The sequence below is a fragment of the Vipera ursinii genome, assembly GCF_947247035.1.
Source record: "Vipera ursinii genome assembly, chromosome: 1".
Taxonomy (NCBI): Eukaryota; Metazoa; Chordata; class Lepidosauria; order Squamata; family Viperidae; genus Vipera; species Vipera ursinii.
Window position 1 is genome coordinate 120,152,086 of NC_139512.1, and position 22,396 is coordinate 120,174,481.

Consider the following 22,396-nt stretch of genomic DNA (forward strand, 5'->3'; position numbering starts at 1 on the left):
TAATTCCCTTAAATCAGAGGTCCCCAAACTTTTGGGCACGAGGGACTGGTTCCGTGGAGAGGTTTTTCCGCAGACCGGAGGGTGCGTGTTTTTGTGTGCTACCTGCATCCCACGGATGGGGCTTTGCTTGTTTGTGTGGACCAGTTGCTGGCATGCCACAGCCCAGTACCAGTCCACGGACCGGGGGTTGGGGACCCTGCCCTATGCCTTTTTTCATTAAGCTAAATATATTTAGTTCCTTTAAATCAGAGGTCCCCAAACCTTGGGGCATCAGGGACTGGTTCCGTGGAGAGAGGTTTTTCCACAGACCGGAGGGTGTGTGTTTTTGTGTGCTACCTGCATCCCACGGATGGGGCTTTGCTTGGTTGCTGCCATGCCACGGACCGGTACTGGTCCACGGAGCAGGGGTTGGGGACCCTTGATCTAAGGGACTCCTGGCGACATGTTGTTTTCTTGGGAGTGATGTGATTTGCCTTCTATTTGAGAGACTAGAAGAGGGCTCTCCTAAAGAATGAATATAACTTTGGGTTATCAAAACATTGTCTCAGCCTTCCTTCCTGTTTTCAAGAAAGTCCATTATTTTTTCTTGACTCTGTGAATCCAAGTTATCTTCCTCCTTAAACCAGCCTTCCTGGACCTGGTATCTTCTAGAGGTGTTCAACTTCCATCTTCTATTATTTTCAATCAGCAGGGAGAATTTGCTGACTGGATTTAAGAGAACTGAAGTTGAACACATCTGGGAACCAGAGTGGAAAAAAACCCTACCCTATGTAATATTCCACAATATTCTGCAGAGTTTGTTTGTTTTTTTATCGTCATTTGTCTCTTTACCTTGGCTCATCCAGAGATTGCCTGTACGTTCTTGGTTCCACCTGTTGGCTGGCTGGGCATTTGAAGTTACCAGCACCCCAAAGCTGCTCTTTCCCCTACTGTGTAACAGTTTCATAGCCAATGGAAAGTTTGGGGTCATTATGACATCAGAACCTAAGCTTTTCTTAAAGATCTGAGAAAAAGTATCATATAAAAGACAATATTTGGGAATTTGTAAGTTAATATTTTCTATGTAGTCAATCTTTGCTTCTATTCTTAAACTACTTTGCTACTTCAGTCCAGGTTTATAATATGATCCTGTCCAATAATCATTTTAACATGCCTGTCCCACCAGATATCCCTGCTTATTGCACAATATTAGCAACAAATCAATATGTAGTTGCAGAATGTTGTATGTTTGAAAACTTTGCTTCATGATTATATCACTTTTAAATTCTATCCTACTCCTGCTTTAGAGTCAAATGGAATGTTCATTCTAGCATCTGCACTTATAGAACTTTATGTTTTCTATGCACTCCATCTCCCAGCATATGTTTCAATCACTTAAACATGCATGCACAAAGACAGACACAAAGACAGACAGACAGACACACACACACACACAGAGAGAGAGAGAGAGAGAGAGAGAGAGAGAGAGAGAGAGAAAGAGAGAGAGAGAGAGAGAGAGAGAGAGAGAGGGAGGGAGGGAGAGAGAGGCTTGTAGAGCTTATTTGCAAGGTCAGTAATTTAACAGTTATGATAATATGTTACAGCAGTTGCTATATTTGTGCATAGTCAAAAGAGGAGTTTTGGGATTTCTGTGTATTTGGTAATAATTCGAAACTCACTCTATCAGGAAGAATGCTTTTGCATATGACCTAACAAACACACACAAATACATGCAAACAAATATCTGGTTTATATGTATGCTTTGCAAAAAAAATACTTCTTCTTATAGGAAGGAAAAGAGAAAACCTGCAATTTTAGTATTGAAAGCTGAAGGAGGAAAGGAGTGAATTCAGTGACTGAAGCCTTGATTGGACTGGATTATTGGTGCTGAACTGATGATTGCCTAAATAATAGACCACGTTGTACTGAAACGCATCTTCAAATTGCTCAGGATAAGGACAGCTTGAAGGAAATGTAAGCTGGATTTAAAGTATGCCAAGAATTATATGTGCATGGAGCAGGTTGTAGCATGGCAGATAATCATTAAATAACAAGTGAGAAAAATAATAATTGAAAAGCAACTCTATAAAAGGATTAAAATTTTATTGAGAAGGGACTCCCCAAATCGTAAAGCAACTGATAAGTTAGCTATACAGAGAAATTAAATATTCATACTGTATTAATATTCAGTGCTAATACTCGTCACCTTCCTCTTCTTCACCTTCTCCTTCAATGCTATCTGTGCCAACCTCCTCATAATCCTTCTCCAGGGCAGCCATATCTTCCCGAGCCTCAGAGAATTCCCCTTCTTCCATCCCTTCCCCAACATACCAGTGCACAAAGGCCCGCTTGGCATACATTAAATCAAACTTGTGGTCCAGGCGGGCCCAGGCCTCAGCAATGGCTGTGGTGTTGCTCAGCATGCACACCGCTCGCTGAACTTTGGCTAAGTCTCCCCCGGGAACCACAGTGGGAGGCTGATAGTTGATGCCCACTTTAAAACCTGTAGGGCACCAGTCTACAAACTGGATTGTTCGCTTTGTTTTAATGGTGGCAATGGCAGCATTGACATCCTTAGGTACCACATCGCCACGATACAAAAGGCAGCAGGCCATGTATTTGCCATGACGAGGATCACACTTCACCATCTGGTTAGCAGGCTCAAAGCAAGCATTGGTGATCTCAGCCACAGAAAGCTGCTCATGGTAGGCCTTCTCCGCAGAGATGACCGGAGCATAGGTAGCCAGAGGGAAATGGATGCGGGGGTAGGGCACTAGGTTGGTCTGGAACTCGGTCAGGTCTACATTCAGAGCCCCATCAAAGCGCAGCGAGGCAGTGATGGAGGACACAATCTGGCCAATCAGCCTATTCAGATTTGTGTACGTTGGGCGTTCAATGTCCAGGTTTCTACGGCAGATATCATAGATGGCTTCGTTGTCTACCATGAAAGCACAGTCTGAGTGCTCAAGGGTGGTATGTGTGGTGAGGATTGAATTGTAGGGTTCCACCACAGCTGTTGATATTTGAGGTGCTGGGTAAATGGAAAACTCCAGCTTCGACTTCTTGCCATAATCCACAGAGAGCCTTTCCATCAACAAGGAAGTGAAACCTGATCCAGTGCCTCCTCCAAAGCTGTGAAAAATGAGAAATCCTTGCAACCCTGTGCATTGGTCTGCCTGGAGAAATGGGGGAAAAAATGGAAACAGTAAGTTGGGTTTAGGAAATTATGTAGAGTGACCTTAGGTATAGCCAACACTTTCGGCCATGCATTATCTCCACTCCTGTAAATTAACCAGGACTCCTTCTATATTCTTAAGGACAAATCCAACTCAATCCTACCAACAGCTTTCCTTATCATCAACTTCAATTACCAGCTTTCGGATCCTGTCCAACACCAAATCAATTATTTCTTTGCCAATAGTGTAGTGACCACGAGCATAGTTATTGGCAGCATCTTCCTTTCCGGTGATCAGCTGTTCTGGGTGGAAGAGCTGACGGTATGTGCCAGTCCGAACCTCATCTAGAATTCAAGGTACAGAAAAGATCAGATCATTCCCATTTTAATTAACTCTGTCACTCTTCTTGCATTCTGAAATTTGTACACTTCTGTTTGTTTGTTTGTTTGTTTATGGTATTTTTAGCTGCTTTCCTTGAGAGATCAAGACTTCTGGGTATTATGATTGTTAAGAGGTATGGAACTGGTGCAGCTTTGAGAAAACTTTTAGAAGACACAGAGCTCCTAACTATCCAATTAACCTTGCTCATTGTGCAGAGATTTGGGAACAGACAATAGTTAATTTTAATTTATTATATGTATGCTACAAAATCCAATGGTTTGGGCTGTCTCTGGATTCTGAAAAGTACCCAGACAAAATTAGACAGATTTATCTCAGAATGACTGAATCAGGTTCCCCTCCTAACCACTCACCAATCACGGTAGGTTCCAGATCCACAAAAACAGCTCGAGGCACATGTTTCCCAGCCCCAGTCTCACTGAAGAAGGTATTGAAGGAGTCATCTCCACCTCCAATAGTTTTGTCACTGGGCATCTGCCCATCTGGCTGAATTCCATGCTCCAGACAGTACAGTTCCCAACAAGCATTGCCAATCTGCACACCAGCCTGGCCAACATGGACAGAAATGCATTCCCGCTGAGAAAAAAAACAAACAAAATCAATTATCAGTGTAGAAGTTACCTGTGATCAGAAGTAGAGTACAGAATATAGTGTGCAATGGCAAAATGTGGCGAGCTACCCCAAAGTGATGGAAGATTAATCTTCTAAACAGTGGGGCATTTCTAGAATCTGTATGCCAACCATGCTGGTTATCGTAACCTCCTAGGTAAGGAAGATTATTACACATTTCCTGAAGTCTTGCTGGCTCTGCTTGCTTGGCTCGGTTTTTCTGGCATACATCCTGGCTCCCTTCCAATAGTTCAGTCCTGGCACTATCCCAGCAAGTATCTGGGGGAAAAATTCTCTCTTCAGTCAGGTTCAAAGTTTATAATCTGGGCTATAAAGAAAGAATAGTCTCCTCTCTCAAATTTCCAAGAGATGCAGACAACTGAGTGGTAGAAGCCACCTGGGATAAAAAAGGTCTTTAGCTAAACTTCCTAGAACTGATCAAAATGTATCTTCCTCCCTTTAATTTATCCTCTGCTGTGGCTAAAGATATTAATTAGACCAACCGTGCTTTATCTGGAAAAGCTGAAGTAATATTTTTGCCCGAGGCCTGTAGGTAGAAGACATGGGTCAGTACCGTGCATGAAATAACATGTCTTGGGAAGGAAACCACAGGGCTGCTTTTAGATAACATGTTACTTTATATTTTAAAATTTGTTCTGATCAAGGGTAACTTTATGCATATTTTCTTATAAATTTATTTACATTAGATTTATACCTTGCCTTTCGGTTTACATCTGTGCTTACCAAACTTGAAAACACCCTTTCTTCCTCACGTGTATGTATAGGTGTAAATTCTAAGCATAGTAATGCTGCTGAAATCCTAGCACATAGGTGTTCTGTACCAGCCTGCTACCGGCCCTGCAGCAAAAGCAGGGACAACCCCTTTACAAACGGCAAGAGGCTGGAATAAAGCCTGCCAAATTTATTCACATAAAACAGAGCAAGACAAGACACCAACCATGAAACAGGAGCTATGAAACAGGAACTATCCAAGCGGTTGCCTTCAGCAAACCAGCCCTCCCACACATTCCCCTTAAATACAGTTCAGGGCGTGGCCTCTCTCTGCCTCCTTCCGAGGTGCCCCATTGCCTTCCTCTGTTTACTCCTGATTGACTGCCTCCTGCGTCGGGCGTCCTTGAACAGGGCCAGCTGTGGGTCATCTTCATCCACGCTGTCAGGCTCACACAGCTGGGTCTGCGTCGTGACCAGATGAGAGGGGCCTGGCTGGGGGCTCTCATCAAGCTGTCCAATCCCCTCAGCAAGTTCTTCAACACCCCCCTCCTCCTCCTCCTCTGAGTCGTCTGACCCAACTGCCGAACCCACAGGCTGACCCTGAATCACAACAATAGGGGTGTTACAACCACAGTTCTACCGTATTCCATATTTGTTAAGCTGGAAATAAGACCCCTGTATTTAGACAACACTTGTTGAAGTGATGATTCAGTTTCAGGTCATGAGTGAATTTGGTGGTGGTTTAACTTCAAGCCTGTAAATCTAAAACTCTCTTTCCCCACTGAGATGTTCTTCTTTGAACCGAGGACATACTTGGTGGGTTACCCAAACCTGTTTTTTGGCATTGTGATTAAGCATCCACAGCTCATCCAAAGTGCTTTCAAAAATATAGTGTTGATATTACCTTTATTGAAACTAAGGCTAAGCAAAAAAAAAAAAAGAAAGAAAGAGGGAGAATAAGTGGGGGGAAAATATCCTCCTAGCAACTTCAACTTCTCCATCCTGAACACCTTTCAAATATGTGCAATTCCCAAAATTTCGAGCAACTTCCTGGGAATTCTGGGAATAGGCAATCTTAGATCCAGAGCTGCTCAAGTTAATGAAAGCTATTCCCCTCCATTCTTATGGACTTTTTTCCCTGTTTTTATGCAGATATATTTCAGCACAAATCTAAGCATTCCTGTATTTCCACAGACATGGCATTGGGATTGCATTGCATATTATATATTGAGAGAAAGAGAGAGAGAAATCACCCAGGAAACTAAAAAAAGAAAGAAAGTTCCCTTCCAGCTCCTGGGAAGCTAAGAAGTCCAAGCAAGACTCACCATCTTGCAAAACTTCTTTGACCTGGCAAGCGAAGAGCCCAGAGGACGAAGGATGGGAATTAAGCCGTTCTTTGCAAGGCTGGCTTTTATAGCATTGCCAGCAAAAAGAAATGCTTTGTTGTTAGAAACGGGCTCAGTTAGCTTTTGTCAGAATGGTTTCTGAGTTACAGTCCAGCTCAACAAGTAATCAGTAATGAAAGCAAAGCTAGGCCTTGGTTACAACTAACAATTCTATTATAATTAACCTGGACTGTGCACATGTGTTGGAGAGGGAACACAAACAAATATTCCGGCAACAGAAAATTCTCATTATGTTGTTCAGTCAAGATGCTTGGGCAAAGCAAAGCTGAATTAATGGATTTTAAACATGATATTGAGCACTGTGTTTTGGTTTAGTTCTATTTGCTTAATTTCCCTGACTGTTCTTCAGAACATGGGGTGTTAATGAGTATATTGTCATTTTATTGTATCATTATATTTGTACTGTTGAATTTTAGTCTGGAAGGCATGTCTAGTGCAGCATATAAGCCTACTGAAATAAATAAGCAAAACACCTCTTATACTAGCTGGAGGAAGCGAGAGAGACAGTTTGATCTACTCTAGAGGTGAAGGCACCAGGCTAGAAAGTTGGAGACCGTGAGTTCAAGTTCTGCCTTAGCATGAAAGCTGACTGGGTGACCTTGTCACTCCCAACTTGCCTCACAAGGTTGTTGCTGTGGGGAAAATGGGAGGAAAGTGTGTTGGTTATGTTTGCCCCACTGAGTGATTTGTAAAAATCATAAAGGCGGGATATAAATAAATAAATAAATAATAGGCTGCCAGGTTTTTCAAAAGTATGCCACAGAGCCCAAGATTCCATGCAAATGTGATGAGGTTCTGCAAGACACTAATGACATTTAGAACACAAAAAATGTTCACTTCAAGACATCAATTTTCTGTCATTAGAGCTTTGTCTCTTCATCCAAGATTCTGGGAATTATTTTTTTCCCCAATGAATAGTTCCTCAGTCTGAACCCCCTGGGATGGTGTGTGTGGGTCAGAGCATGGAAATTGTGCCACTAGGAAAGGAAATCTTCCTGAGCAGAAAATATGGAATAATAGCACACTCCTCCCACTTCTCAGCCTAGTTGCAGCTTGACAAATGAGATAACACAGTGGTATCAACTTTACTGGAAATACAGCATTAGTCTCTTCAGTCCTGTGAGGCTTACTGAATGGACAAGATAGGTTTCTTGAAAAAGTCAGCCTACAGCTCTGCATTCGACCCTTCCATCCTGTGTAAGTTATGCTCATGAAATGAGCAGAGTGCCATAAGTTTTGTTTAAAAGAGAATAATGGTTCATTTCAACTTATCAATTCAAATATACATAAGGGTAGGGAGGATCCCCACTTTGTTGAACATCTTTACACCCTTATATAGTTTAAGTAAGTGAGGCCTACCGTGGCTTGATTTATAACTCCTTTATAAATTTATAACCAGAAACACAGGTGTGCTAAGCCAAAAACAATGATTTACAAACTGAGTCAACCTTGAGTAGCTCAGAATAGAACTCCTGGGGTGAGCAAGCAGTGAGTTAGCCTGCAATACTGCATTCTAACCACTGCACCACCATGACTCTTGTTGAAACCATTTCCTTGTTATACCATTATACATCATGAAATAATATGTCATTGAAACCATTTCCTTGTTATACCATTATACATCATGAAATAATATGTCAGGGATGATCTGATAGCAGTGTTCCAATATCTAGATTCTAGGGGCTGCCACAAAGAAGAGGGAGTCAAGCTATTGTCCAAAGCACCTGAAGGCAGGACAAGAAGCAATGGATGGAAACTAATTAAGAAGAGAAGCAAGGTGGAACTAAGGAGAAATTCATCAGTGGAACAATTTGCCTCCAGAAGGGGTGTGTGTGTGTGTGTGTGTGTGTGTGTGTGTGTGTAACTGAAACTCTCATGTCTGTATGAGTGTTTTATCTTGGTGAGAGGGTGCATCATGGGGCAAAATGTTTTCAACCAAAGTATCTCAAAATGGGCCAACTTACAACATGTGTCCAAAATCTAAGATCCATGACTCCCATGGAAATAAAATTTGGGAAATTTTATAAAACCTTTAAGGCATAAAGTTTATCATAAAAGTATTATGCCTTTTATGACACAATACAAAATATCATAGAACATTTATGTGGCCAACTACTGATGTTTGATTGTGCTATAAAGTTCAACATTGGCTACTTTCAAGACAGATACATCTCTGAATAACCTCCTGAACTTTTAAGAACTTTTCAAGTACGTTGTTGAAAGCACTGAGGAATCATCTGCTAAGGAAATATCTCTGAAATGAGGTATCACGTGTTGTCTAGTTAAAATTAAAAAGTAAGCTATAAATATCCTCAATATTAATCAGGAGTACTTAACACCAACATAGCTCTGCCCTTCATCCCCTTGGGAGGGACTGCTTGTCTCCCCCATAACATCAAACATCACATTGGTGAAAGGAACGGGTTAAGCCAGGAGCTGGTCCTGCATCCTATTTTCTGCCTGGCTTGCCCCAGACCATATTGGCACATGCACACAAGCAATTTACGTTTCATCTGCTGCCTGGTGGGTGCATCAAATCCCCGGTAGAGTTCATATTGATAGGACTTATCTAAACTTGTCAAAAGTTTTGTCTCTGGGACTCAGGAGCAAGCGACAACATTGCCCACCAATGGTATGAAGTCAAGAAGGCAATGTCTGGCATTGTTTCCAAGGCAACAGACAAGTCTGAACACAGAGCTGCCTTGGAAGAACCATAAAGGACTGTTTGCAGAACAAACAGGAGCTGTTCAAAAGGGGTAACTGCTCCTTTTAACTTAACAATTCCAGCAAGTTTGAATTTGGAGAAGCTGGTGATTGATTCCTATCAACAGAAACTAATAGACTTAGCTATAGCTTCCTTCCAGCACTTTCTTTCTTTGGATTGTGAGGGATCCCAGCTGAAGTTTTCTGTCAAGCCAGGCAGCAGAAGCCCCAACCCTAGAGCCTTCAGCAAAGCAAGAATATAACCTGTTCTTGAAACATGACCAGGGAAAGTTGACTTTTCTACTAGGGCATAACCTTATAATCCTAGCTCCATTTTCAAGAACACTTTATATCGTGCAGCACTAGGGGAGGAGGAATTGAATGGCAAGATCAGGGTCTCTCTGCTTACTTTTGTGCTTGCAGAACTTGTGGGTAAGTGACTGTTTGATTTTCATAACAATAAAATTGCTGTGTCAGGCTGACAGTGATAGGAATTTGCTAACAGCTAGCTCATTATCTACTTCTGTTGCCAATTATTGTTTTACTTACTTGAAAGAAAAATCTTCATCAGGGTCCAGTCCAAGCTGGGAATAAACAAAATGGAGACTGCTTTAGAAAGAAGATTGTAGTTTATTGAAGGGCAGAGTCAGACAGAAGCGTGGCTCTGGGAAAGCTGAACACATGTTGCTGGGAGTGGTGGGTTTTTACACCTTCTGGGGCTCTTGAGGTTGTTTCCTATTCCTGTTTGAGGCTTTGTATTTCCAGTCTCATGTATTTTGACCTGAGTCTGAGTGTGCCCTTTTGGTATTGGTGGGTACTTAATCCTATTATGTCCCCAAAGGTCATGTTTAGGTGAGGTATGTAGATTTTAGAGGTCTTCCTAAGCTCATAGCTTCTAGCTTCCTGGCCCCAACCTTCCTGAATGGATTATTACATCTGTATTTTTCCCCCAAAATGTTTCTTTCTCTGCATTCTTCCCACAACTAAGCCTGAGGAGGATCAATGGTTTAAATAGCAGTTATAGTAATCACCCTTTTTATATTTTTACAACTTGTGTGTGTGTGTGTGTGTGTGTGTGTGTGTGTGTGTGTGTGAGAGAGAGAGAGAGAGAGAGAGAGAGAGAGAGAGAGAGAGAGAGAGAGAGAGAGAGAGAGAGACTATCTAACCTGACTGCAGTTCCATACCAGTATTTCCAATTCAATGCTCCATTGCTAAACAGTGCCCTCTGGTGTTCATTTATATTACTGCATTTATGAGGAATAGTCAGCTTCAGGACCTTGAAGTCATCAAACCATTTTGAGAAAACTTACTAAACATTGTTTCTCAATCTCTGCAACTTTAAGATGTGTGGACTTCAAATCCCAGAATTCTCCAGTCAGCATTCTCCAGAGTTCAGATCATGAGATTCAGAATCTCCAAGTTACAAAATTCTATCAACTTATATTTTCATTTCCAGTGGTTAGGTAGCAGGCTGGAAACTGCATTACATATCCTTCTCTGATACAGTTAGTCCTTGAATTACAATAGTTCGTTTAGTGACCATTCAAAATTATAACAGCACTGGAAAAAGTGACATGATCTTTCCCATACTTATGACCATTGCAGCATCCCTATGGTCACATGAGCAAAATTTTGTTGCTTGGCAACTGACTCATATTTATGATGGCTGCAGTGTCCTGAAATCACATGATAACCTTTTATGACTTCCTTACAAGCAAAGTCAATGGGGAAGCCAAATTCACTTAACAACCATGTCACTAACAACTGCAACTGATTCATTTAGCAACTGTGACAAGAAAGGTTGCAAAATGGGGAATCCGGGTCTGGATGGGGAGGAACAGGCTTCGGCTCAACCCCGACAAGACTGAGTGGCTGTGCGTGCCGGCATCTCGGGAAATTCAGATTATCCCACCTCTTACTATGGGGGGTGAGTTATTACCCCCCATAGATAGGGCTCGCAACTTGGGGGTCCTCCTAGATTCACAGCTCTCCTTAGAAGATCATATAGGAGCTGTGACTAGGGGGGCCTTTGCCCAGGTTCGCCTGGTGCGCCAGTTGCGGCCCTATCTAGACCGGGATGCCTTGCGTACAGTCACTCATGCACTTGTGACCTCTCATTTAGACTACTGCAATGCTCTCTACATGGGGCTGCCCTTGAGGACCACTCGGAGGCTTCAGCTGGTGCAGAATGCAGCCGCGCGAGTTGTGTTGGGGGTCTCCCGATACTCCCATGTTACACCTCTGCTCCGTGAGCTGCATTGGCTTCCAGTTGCCCTCTGGGTGAGATTCAAGGTGCTGGTGATGACCTATAAAGCCCTAAATGGCATGGGTCCGGATTACCTACGGGAGCACCTGCTGCCAGCGTCAACTTTCCTTCATCCAGTGCCCTCCCACAGAGAGGGCCTCCTCAGGGTGCCACCGGTCAGAGAATGTCAACTGGTGACCCCCAGGGGAAGGACGTTCTCTGTGAGTGCGCCAGACCTTTGGAACCACTTACCGGTTGAGCTCCGGATGGCTCCCGACCTTCGCTCCTTCCGCCATGATCTAAAAACTTATTTATTTGAACAAGCCGACCTGGTCTGATGGGTTTGGGGTTTTTAATATTGATTTTAATTAATTTTATTGTAACGGGCACAATATTTAATTTTTTTAACTTTTGTACATTGTATTTTTAATATTTATTGCCCTGTACACCGCCCTGAGTCCTTCGGGAGAAGGGCGGTATATAAATAAAATAAAATAAAATAAAATAAAATAAAATAAAATAAAATAAAATAATAAAATAAAATAAAATAAAATAAAATAAAATAAAATAAAATAAAATAAAATAAAATAAAAAATAAAAAAATAAAATAAATAAAATAAATAAAAAATTCATTTAACCTGTCTTACTTGGTAACAGAAGTTTTGGGCTCAACTGTGGTCATAAATGGAGGAGTATCTCTATTCTGCCAGGATTTATTATTTTTCTTTTATTATTTTTCCCCTAGTTGCTATTTCTTTGTGTTTCTTTGGATCAGGCCCCATCCTTGCCTTCTTTTATTGGCTTGCTGCTATAGTTTTAATTGCAAGCCTGAAATGCAGGTAAAATGCATTCCATCTTCACTTCATTAGCTGAAAGTTGCTCACTTGACAAGTTGCTAAACAGGACACAGGCAGCTCTAACCAGCCTGGCCAGCAGTGAAAGATACTGTGAGTTTAATTCAGCAACTACAATTTACTATGGACAGCCAGAATAAAAATGTTTTGGATAAATTTCTGTATGCTGGATAATTTTCAAAAGCACAAGAACCATCCTAAGGAGACAGAGAAACAGTGATTTAGCAAAAAAAATCTAGAATTAAATTTTACTTTCATGACACAACCAAGAAAGATTCGCTAAGTTTAAGAAACACCAGTTGGATGATGATGATGATGATGATGATGATGATGATGATGATTTGCTTCCCAACATATTTTGGGGTAGTAGCCCACATTAGCAGTTGGAGGGTTGTGTAGAAATAATATGGCTATTCAATGATTTTATTCCAATACTGAACAAAAGTTAGACTGTGATCTGCTAAAATTTATAATTTCAAGAGATAATGGCCAGCCCAAAAAAACTTTACCACTTCCAAACACACATAAAATTAGGCTTGCACATTGAGTTAAACCATGGCTAGTTTGATCACACTCTATTGAACAACTTAGAATTGGTTGTTTGCAGATATGCTCCATGTGTCCTAGCAATCTTGAAAATGATTGGCTTTACATACTGAGACAATTTAATCTTGCAGTTTATAGAACAACACAGACCTACCAATTTCGAGTTATTTTTTCCTCCCACCTATTACTTGATCCAGTGCAAAACCTGGTATGGATTTTTCTGGAATGGCTACTGTTTGGCATTCCTCTGCTCTTGGTATGACTACTGTATTGAACGAGCTCTTTTTTACACACAATTTCAATTTCTCATTCTGAACAACTGGAGCCATGAGCTCATTTTTCGCTGCTGATTCCTGTGCAATCTAAACAGGTTTCTTTTGCTAGAGACTGTTCATAATCAGTTTGTTTTCCTCCAGAGTTTCATTATTTCTGCAATTCCAGGGGTGAGTAGAAGCAATGCTAGTTAATGAAACAAAATTCTTGCATCAACCAAGCATTTCCTCCTATAACTCTCCTCTTGTGTTTGGCTGCCTGCCCAAGCTTTTAGTTCTCCAAAGCTGCCTCTCATAATGTGTGGACTGTTTCTTCTGCAACTCTAAGGGAGGAATTGTTGACAAAACTGTTTACACAATGCTGGGATTTGTCCATCTATCCATATAGAGACCACAAGGAGGTGGCTGGTGTACTAACAGAGAAGGAATCCCCTGCAAACCTAGGGTTTTGTTAACTTGTTTCAATTTCCTTAATTTAATCTGCTTTTATATTTATAAGGGCCAAATGTCTGCATGTTTTATCTTGCTGCAAAGCTGTTCAGAGTCACCTTGAATCATGAGATGGGCAGCAAATAAATGTGATAAATAAGGAGAGAGGTCCAGTGGAGGTAGTGGGTCAGTCATCATCAAACAAGTTTAAATATGCTTGGGATAAACACCCACCCACCATCCAACAAATATTTAAAAAAAAAACCTCAAAGGGAAGATGGAACACTAGGTCTCTTTCCGTCGGTTTTCTATGTTTCCACGTTAGGATAAGTACCGGTAAGCTGTCAAGATAAAAGCCCTTCAACATTTCTTTCAAAGAAGAGAGGATCTTAACTTCCTTTCAAAGCTGTCTCTGGGCATAACGTTTTGCAAGTCAGGGTTTGGGTTGATGATTCATCTGGACAGCAGCTTTTGCCAACTGAACTTCACAGATTGCCTTAGGGAAGAAGAAGGCCCAAGATTCTTTTTTTTACCTAAGGCAAATCTTGGGCTGAGTCGTATTTCTCTACTAAGTACTTGGCAATCACCGCAATACTCCCTGCATAAGTTTTACTGTCCTTTACTAAATCTATTGCCCTGCCCTGCCGACTCCCTTGGCCACCTGCCACACTGTTAACAAGCAAAGAAAGCTACTGGCAATGCTTGCTCCACTCCTAGGCTAAGAGAGCGCTGGACTAGAGACAGTACTCGATTAAATGCCATTAGAGTGAGAAAAAGGAATTAGCTCTAAATGAACCACGTCATGCTATCACTCCACATTCTGCCCCTGCCATCCCACACTACACCCAAGCGGCCGCACCCATTTAAGTACACTGGCTGTTGTTTTAAGGAAAAGAAAAACGGGATGCTGGAAGTTAAGGGACTGGAGCATCAGAAAGGCAATGGGCAGGCAACTGCCTGGATTCATACTAATCCATATTATGGTTTTTGTAGTTTCCTATTAGCCCTGACAATTCTGGTTGATTTGATAAACCACAGTTTAATGTTGTTGTTGTTAGTTGCGAAGTCGTGTCCAACCCATCGCGACCCCCATGGACAATGTTCCTCCAGACCTTCCTGTCCGCTACCATCTTCTGGAGTCCATTTAGGCTCACACCTACTGCTTCAGTGACTCCATCCAGCCACCTCATTCTCTGTCATCCCCTTTTTCTCTTGACCTCAACCTTTCCCAGCATTAGGCTCTTCTCCAGACAGTGAGTCTTTCCTTCTCATTAGGTGGCCAAAGTATTTGAGTTTTAGCTTCAGGATCTGGCTTTCTAAAGAGCAGTCAGGGTTGATCTCCTCTAGGACTGACTGGTTTGATCGCCTTGCAGTCCAAGGGACTCACAGGAGTCTTCTCCAGCACCATAGTTCAAAGGCCTCAATTCTTTGGTGCTCAGCCTTTCTTATGGTCCAACTTTCACAGCCATACATTGCAACTGGGAAGACCAAAGCCTTGACTATACGCACTTTTGTTGGCAGGGTGATGTCTCTGCTTTTTAGTATGCTGTCTAGATTTGTCATGGCTTTCCTCCCCAGGAGCAAGCGTCTTTTAATTTCTTGGCTACAGTCCCCATCTGCAGTGATCTTGGAGCCCAGGAAAATAAAATCTGTGCATAGTTTAATACAACCTGCAAATCATCATTGGGTCACTAGAAAAAAAAATCTTTTAATATGGTTCATCTAAATCTGCCCTGTTTCTACCACTGTTGGCTTTAGCATAGACAAATCCGTAAGAATTAGAGCTTGGGAGAACTTCATTTATTAGGCTCAAATAGCTGAGTTGTGTTCTCATTCATGAATAATAAATGTATGAATATTCAATACTAAAATAAAAATGACCATTAACAATAATTTGTATGAGTCAAGATAAGGCTGTCATTTTAAATTTGCAATCTATGCTGGTGATTAGATTTCAGTGTAATTCCAAAACTGTCATATTTATATTAATTGGAGATACTCTTATATCTCTTAAAAATAATCTGTTTTGAGAAGGAAGAATCAGAAACATATCATGTGACAATTTGGGCACATTCACTGTATGAATTGATGTTAATCCTCCCTCTCCCATCACTTTCACTGTGTTGTAAATTGCTAACCCAAAAGATGATCCTATATATAGGAAATAAAAGTTTGGCTCCAATCCAGGCATTTACAATTAAATGCAGCTCATAAAAATATCTTATGTTGTGTGAGGTGCACCAACCGGCTTATTAAATTGGCTAGGATCAGGCCAGAGGACTCCAATTCTGCAGAAACAAGTGAACTGGATTGGAGTGAAAAAGCCTGCCTTGAGTGGTGCTGGATATTCTGTAGAATCCACTGATATTCAAGGGAGATGCAGCTAGCAGAACAAGTTGGCTGAGTTGGCTTAAGATATTTGGCTGCCTGACCCAAAGTCCAAATGGTAATTGCAATGGTTCAAAATATAATGCTGTACTGAAGTCAGTTCATATGACTTGGATAGTTCCTATTTCTTTGCCTCATGTTTGCATTAATAACACCATTTCAAGTAAATGAACCCAGTGACACATTCTGCATCAGAGATTCATTCTTGCGTGCAAGAATTGGCAACAAATGGCCTTTCAGATGTTAGTGAATTGGCAATCCAAGTGACATGGCAATGGAGACAGGGGCTGGCAGTTCTGCTGAGGAACATCTGGTTCCCTAATGTTTTGGGAAGGTCCATTTCTCTAGGGAAGATATAAATAGCTATATGGAGAAGGAGGAATTTTTCTGAGTTGATGCTATGTTATAGGCAGAACCCTCTCACCCTTAACCTGTTTGTGGGATTTCAGCCACCAAATGAAAGCAACTTTGTTTTTGAAGGCAATGATACCTTGGCTGCTAAAAGCTTTTTTTTTTATTGGTTTTCTCTAAGACTATGTATTGCCCAGAATAATAAATATACTTTAAACTAGATGATGACTCATCTTGAAAAGTACAGCAGACTTGCCTATTTTAAGTAAATAAATCTTGTTTCAGGACTGCATTCTCATGACCTTCCAGAAATTCCTTAAAATGTGGTTCTTTCAACAGGCCTGGCATCTGGTTGCATAATGTGCAACTTCTTTATATATTTCCTCTTGTGCTTGTTTTTGCTGGATTTAATTAATCTGGTTTTGTAAAATGCTTTTTTTGTTTGTTTGTTTATTGCATGAGTCACTTTGTGCAAGATGGGCAGCCATATAAATCGGAAAAATTAAATAAACATCCTTCCTGAAGTACCCACAGTGATATATAAGAAACATGCTAAGGACTCAGTTGCATTGCTATAATTCTTCCAAGAAACATTCATCTACTGTAGGTCAGCCTACCCTACCTGTATATTCTAGCACAGGGGTGTCAAACTCGCAAAGTCACGTGATGTGACTTGTTGCGATATAATGTGATTTTTTGCCTTTGGGGTGGGCGAAATTTCGCCATGACACATCCGGCCCGTGAGCCGACAACTTCACACCCCTGTTCTAGCACATCTAGAAGGCACTAGGCTGTGGATGGCTCACCTTGTGCCTCTCATCTGGCACCAGAATGACTTTCTTGTTTTTCCTACCTTAAATTGAAGCTGCTTTCTACTTTATTTCTATGGAGCAGCCGTTTATTTTACCTCCCGGATTTTGTTACTGGTTTTATCTTAGATGCATCTATCTCATCTTTTAAAAGACAGTCTTTCAAACGTTTGAAGGAAGCTGTTGTGTCCCCTTTAATTAACACCTGTATGGAGCAGTAGATGCAGAAAAGAGGGCAGAGTTGCTGATCAAATGTTTAATGCGGCAAGGCATTAACAATGCAAAATTGATCCCCTGAAGTAAAATCTCTAGATTTTAAAATCATCCTATTCCCACCCGTACCTCATCATCATTCTGTGTTGGTTTGCTGCAGTACAGAGTGGCAATTTCAGTTTGCAATGCAGCAGCTTTTTGTTAAAGATAAGCAGAAATGTAGATGCTGAGCCCAAGGCGAGGAGAACACAGCCCGCGTATGGAATGTAGCTCCTGAATGCTAAGAACAACTTAGGGTTTGTCTTTGTCTCACCCCAACTCTGTCCTATATCCCCTTCTCATTCTAGTACTAGCCCAGTCTGAGTGTCAGGACCCACCCCAAACCACGTCTTAGGAAGACAAAATTCTTGGAGTCAAATCTATTCCAAAAGGAATCTTTACTATGACATGCTTGGTTGTAGGAATACGAGAATATTATTCCACGAAGTAAACCCTTATAAAGAGTTCCCGGTTGAACCCCCCTTAACCCCATTTGGTCAGTCCCCCATCCTTTATCTCGTATCATCCCTCTCGTGGGAAAAAGAAACTTAGGACCTTTCATGTTTATTGCTCTCTTCTGTGACACAAGCCAGATGCTAGCCCCCCCCCTTTTGTTTCCCCAGTTCAAAAGGCTTCTCCTTTCCTTTGAAATGCCTAATACCGGTTCAATACACATCCATTCTCTTCTCTTCGGGAGATGGCAGAATCCATGGAATAATGTTTGAAACATTCCATTTATGAATATGATATAAATGGATTCTGACACTGAGTCTGTTTGGTTTCTGACCTGAGATAAGGGTGGTCAGGTGAAAGACGGAGAAAATGGGGGAAATTTTCCTAGGTGAATCCTGACTGCTTGTGGGGTTGAGTTAATAAATAAGTCTATTTTCTTTTTCTCTCCAGATTTCTTAGGACATGGTTTTCCTGAAAGCTGGCCCAGTGGACTGGAGAACTGGTAGATGATTGATACCACAAAGCCAGGTTATAGTTGTTGGATTTTGGGTGAGTTGCCTTCTTCAATAAATTATAAGACATAAAAGGTGACTAAAACCATACTTGAATCCAGGATGAAAACCTGAAGATGCTTCCCTAACTGGTCCTATTCTTAGCATCTCCCCTAGACCTTTAGGTATTTCAAGCAAGAGTCAGATTTCACAATCCTGCCAACCTTCAGTAGCTTGCTGCTGGTTCTCAGTTGCCATAGCATTATTTATCTATCCTGGCCGTTCCCCACTTTTGCTCCCTTTTCATGGATTCCCTATTAGCTTATTCATCTGTTTGTTTGTTATTATAAATAGAATATCTAATTATCATAACTAGCCTGACCTAAACTCCAGAGTCAGGCTGTTTGTATACAGGGTATCTTTTCTACAAAGACTGGGCCCCAGGGGAAGAATACCTGTCCCAGCAAGCACAGCTGGAGATGTGCAAGAAAAGTGGGTCACATGTCCAGACCTGCCATCACCATAGGCAACATTCCTAAGCAGAGATAGTGCTGGAGAACGGAAGAGTCTCTTCAGCTCTGGAGACAAAGGGATGGTCCTGGTGAAAGAGTCTTCCTGATCGAAAGGGGCTGCTCCACTCTCCTTTATTTGCGGTTTGGAGGATTTATAAAGTGAATCCTGCTTTCAGTACTGTACTTGCAAAGCATGAGGATGTGTATCAAGAGGTGCCCAGAAGCACTATTTTGCCTCAAAGGATAATGAGTGTAATGACCACCAGGACCACTCAGTTCTCTAAGTGACCCTACGGAAGTGGTTTCCCAGGGCTATTTTTTTTTAGCTCTCAGTCTGTCTTATATCTTTGGGATTCCCTGGTGGCCTCTTCTCCTAGTGCTGGCCCAGTCTTACTCTGTTTGGTTTCTGACCTGAGATAAGGTCGGTCAGGTGCTGCTTTACCTATTCTGACTACAGGGATTTTTCTGGTTATAGGCTAGAATATTTGTAGTTGTATTTTCCACATAGGAGCATTCCTCTTTTGATCTCTCGCATGCCCTAATAACACTCCCCAAATCTTACATTTTGGGGTCTACCGTAGTTGAAGATCTTTCAGTTAGCTGAGCCCAGTGTCTGGGTGTATGGGTGCTCCTTCCAAAGATTGCTCTTCTGACCCCTTCATCTGAAAGGGCATTTCCAGAGCATAACCAAAATATTTCTTTCCTCGTAAAACGATGAGATTATTGACTTCATTTAATGCTATTGTGAAAAGCAGCATGGCATGAATAAATCATAGATATAATAAAAAGATTTTATTAAAGCAGAACTGAAAGGGACACTCAAAATACTAAGGAGCAACTTATCAGAAAAGGTTAAAGTGTCTGGACTATTTTGATTTTTTTTAAAAAAAGATTTAAAGAGGGAAGTAGTAACTGGTTGCAATGTCGCGTGGTCGCACAGAGAGACGGACACTTGAGCTGGGTAGTACTTCTTTATTGGATCAGGAATGAAGCTGGGGCAAAGGGGTTACCTCTTTGGCGTCTCTTTATACCTGCCCAGGTGAATCGCAACCAATAGATTCAAACCTGGGTTTCCCGCCAGTGCAGGTGGCCAATGGATTTAAACCCTGGCTTCCCGCCAGAGCTGACCATGCCCTGGGGCTGTCAATGACTTGCTCTATTCAGGCTTTCCCGCCAAAAGCGGTTATAGCCTGGAGCTGTCCAGCCCCCTGCTGTGCTGACATTCCGTGTATGCTTTAAGAGCATACACTGCACCCCTTCCCCCATAGTGAGGAGTTACCCTCTGTCATTCTGTCTCCCATAACTATATACACTTATTTACACTATACACAAAATTTACATTTGTTATCCCTTGGTTGCTTCTCCACCCCCCTAAGAATGCACATAGTCCGCGAGGTAGCTTGGAGCCTTGTGCGACCTGCTTGATCTTCTTGGGACTGGTTCTCCTGGTGGTGTGGTGCTGTTTCTTGGTTCTCTTCCTTGCTGTGATTGTTGTGGTGGATTGTGGTGTGTGTGTGTGTGTGTTGCGGAACCCGGGTTTTCTGTTCTTCTGGGTTCTGGTGACTGCCTGGTTTCTCTGTCAATCTCCTGCCTGGGGTGGGGTTGCCACTGCACCCCTCTGGTAACCCTCCTGGGTGTTGGTGTTTGTGTTGGCTCTTCCTCCTCAGCCCCCAGTGTGTCCTCAACAACCCTTTCAGGAGCCCTTTTCCTCAGTTGGTCCAGGTGCCTCTTCCAAAGGAGTCCCCCCTCCACCCTTACCTTGTAGGAAAGGGGTCCTGTTTGCTCTAGTATCTCCCCTGGCACCCATGGGTGACCTGAGCTATAGTTCCTAGCCCATATGGGGTCCCCTGAGTTGAAAACTGTTTTGATGTTAGGGCTCCCGGCGTCTGCTGCTACTCTGTCTGGGTGAAGCCTGTCCAGTGTTGTTATGAGGCGTCTGCCCCATCTGAGTTCCGCTGGGCTTTTGCCTGTGGCGGTGCAGGGTGTTGCATGTTGGTGTAGGAGGAAGGTGGCCAGTCTTTGCTTCCAATTCCCCTGCACTATGCGCTTGTGGGCATCCTTTGTTGTCCGCACGAATCGCTCTGCCAACCCATTACTGGCCAGGTGGAAAGGGGCCGAGGTGGCATGCCTAATCCCCAAGGTCATCAGGAACACCTGGAAATCTGAGGAGGTAAATTGTGTTCCATTATCTGACACGATCACATCTGGCAGACCATGCGTTGCAAACATCCCCCTCAATGCTTGAATGGTTCCTGCTGAGGTCATGTTGCCCACAGGCACCACCTCCAGCCATTTGGAATGACTGTCTACTGCTACCAGAAATGTGTGTCCTTGGAATGGGCCCACATAGTCTATGTGTACCCTGGACCATGGTGTGTGTGTCTCCTCCCACTTGTGAACTGGTGCATGTGGCTGTTCTGGTCGTGACCTCTGGCACGTGTAGCACCCAGCTATTAACCCTTCTATCTCCTTGTCCAGCCCTGGCCACCACAGGTAGCTCCTTGCCAGGGCCTTCATTCTTACCACTCCTGGGTGGCCCTCGTGCAGTGACTGGAGGACTCTTTCTCTAAGCCTCATGGGAATGATGACTCTACTTCCCCACAACAGACACCCCTTGTGTGTTGATAGTTCATTATCTTCTGGAAAAGTATGCAGTGAATTCTTGCCCTGGTGATTTGTCCTGCCACCCACTGCTCACCCACGATTGTATCCTGCTTAGAACCTTATCCTTGGGGGTCTCTGATGCTATGTCCTTTGCGCTAAGGGGGCATTCTGGCAGCTCCTGTATCGCCAATATTTGGGTAGCAGGTGCGGGGTCCAGCTCCGTATCCCTTAGGGGGAGTCTGCTGAGGCCATCTGCGTGCCCCATCTCTTTGCCTGGTCTGTGTACCAGCTTGCAGGAATATGCTGACAGGAAGATGGACCAGCGTAACATCCGGGGTGACAGGATTTGTGGTGTCTTCTTCTCTGTTGTAAATAACCCTAACAATGGCTTATGGTCAGTGTTGTTGTTAGTTGCGAAGTCGTGTCCGACCCATCGTGACCCTATGGACAATGTTCCTCCAGGCCTTCCTGTCCTTTATGGTCAGTATATATTAGAAATTCCCTACCATAAAGGTAGTCATGAAATTTCTTTACTCCTGCAACCACTGCCAGTGCCTCCTTGTCTATCTGCACATAATTTCTTTCTGCAGCTGACAGGGTTCTGGAGTAGTAGGCGATGGGGGCCTGCGTTCCATCCTCCCTTAAATGGCTGAGAACTGCCCCAATCCCATAAGGGGATGCATCGCATGCAAGGCAGATTGGCTGGTCCTCCCTGAAGTGCGTGACTGTGGCATTGCTTGCTAATAGGTTCTTCAGTGTTTTGAACGCGTTTGTGTGTGTGTCAGTCCAGTCCCAGGATGCTTGCTTGTCAAGCAATCTGTGTAGGGGTTCTGCAATTGTTGCTTTGTGTGGCAGGAATGCATGGTAAAAGTTGAGGAGGCCCAGAAATGCCTGCAACTCAGACTTGTTTTTGGGAGTTGGGGCTTCTTTGATTGCCCTGACTTTGGATGCAGATGGGTGGATACCTTGGGCATCAATCCTGAACCTCAGGAACTCTGTCTCAGTTACCCCAATCTTGCATTTTTCCCTTTTGAGTTTCAGCCCTGCATCCCTGAACCTCTCTAGCACTGCCTTCAATCGGGTTGCCAAAACGTCATCAGAGCTGGCTGCGATTAGGACGTCATCAAAATAAGGGCAAACCCCTGGTATTCCCTTGAGGGACCTTTCCATCACCTCCTGGAATATT

General features: G+C 42.7%; 1 protein-coding gene across 1 annotated transcript; it reads right to left on the bottom strand.

Moving 5' to 3' along the window:
* Nucleotides 1–2,084: 2,084 nt before the first annotated feature.
* On the bottom strand, nucleotides 2,085–6,265 carry LOC310650922 (tubulin alpha-1D chain). Its single transcript, XM_083379780.1, has 4 exons — nucleotides 6,221–6,265; nucleotides 3,908–4,130; nucleotides 3,351–3,499; nucleotides 2,085–3,155 (listed from the first exon to the last, which is right to left on the bottom strand). Exons 1-4 carry the CDS (start codon nucleotides 6,221–6,223, stop codon nucleotides 2,172–2,174), a joined length of 1,359 nt encoding a protein of 452 aa, XP_083235906.1. The 5' UTR covers nucleotides 6,224–6,265; the 3' UTR covers nucleotides 2,085–2,171.
* Nucleotides 6,266–22,396: the final 16,131 nt, after the last annotated feature.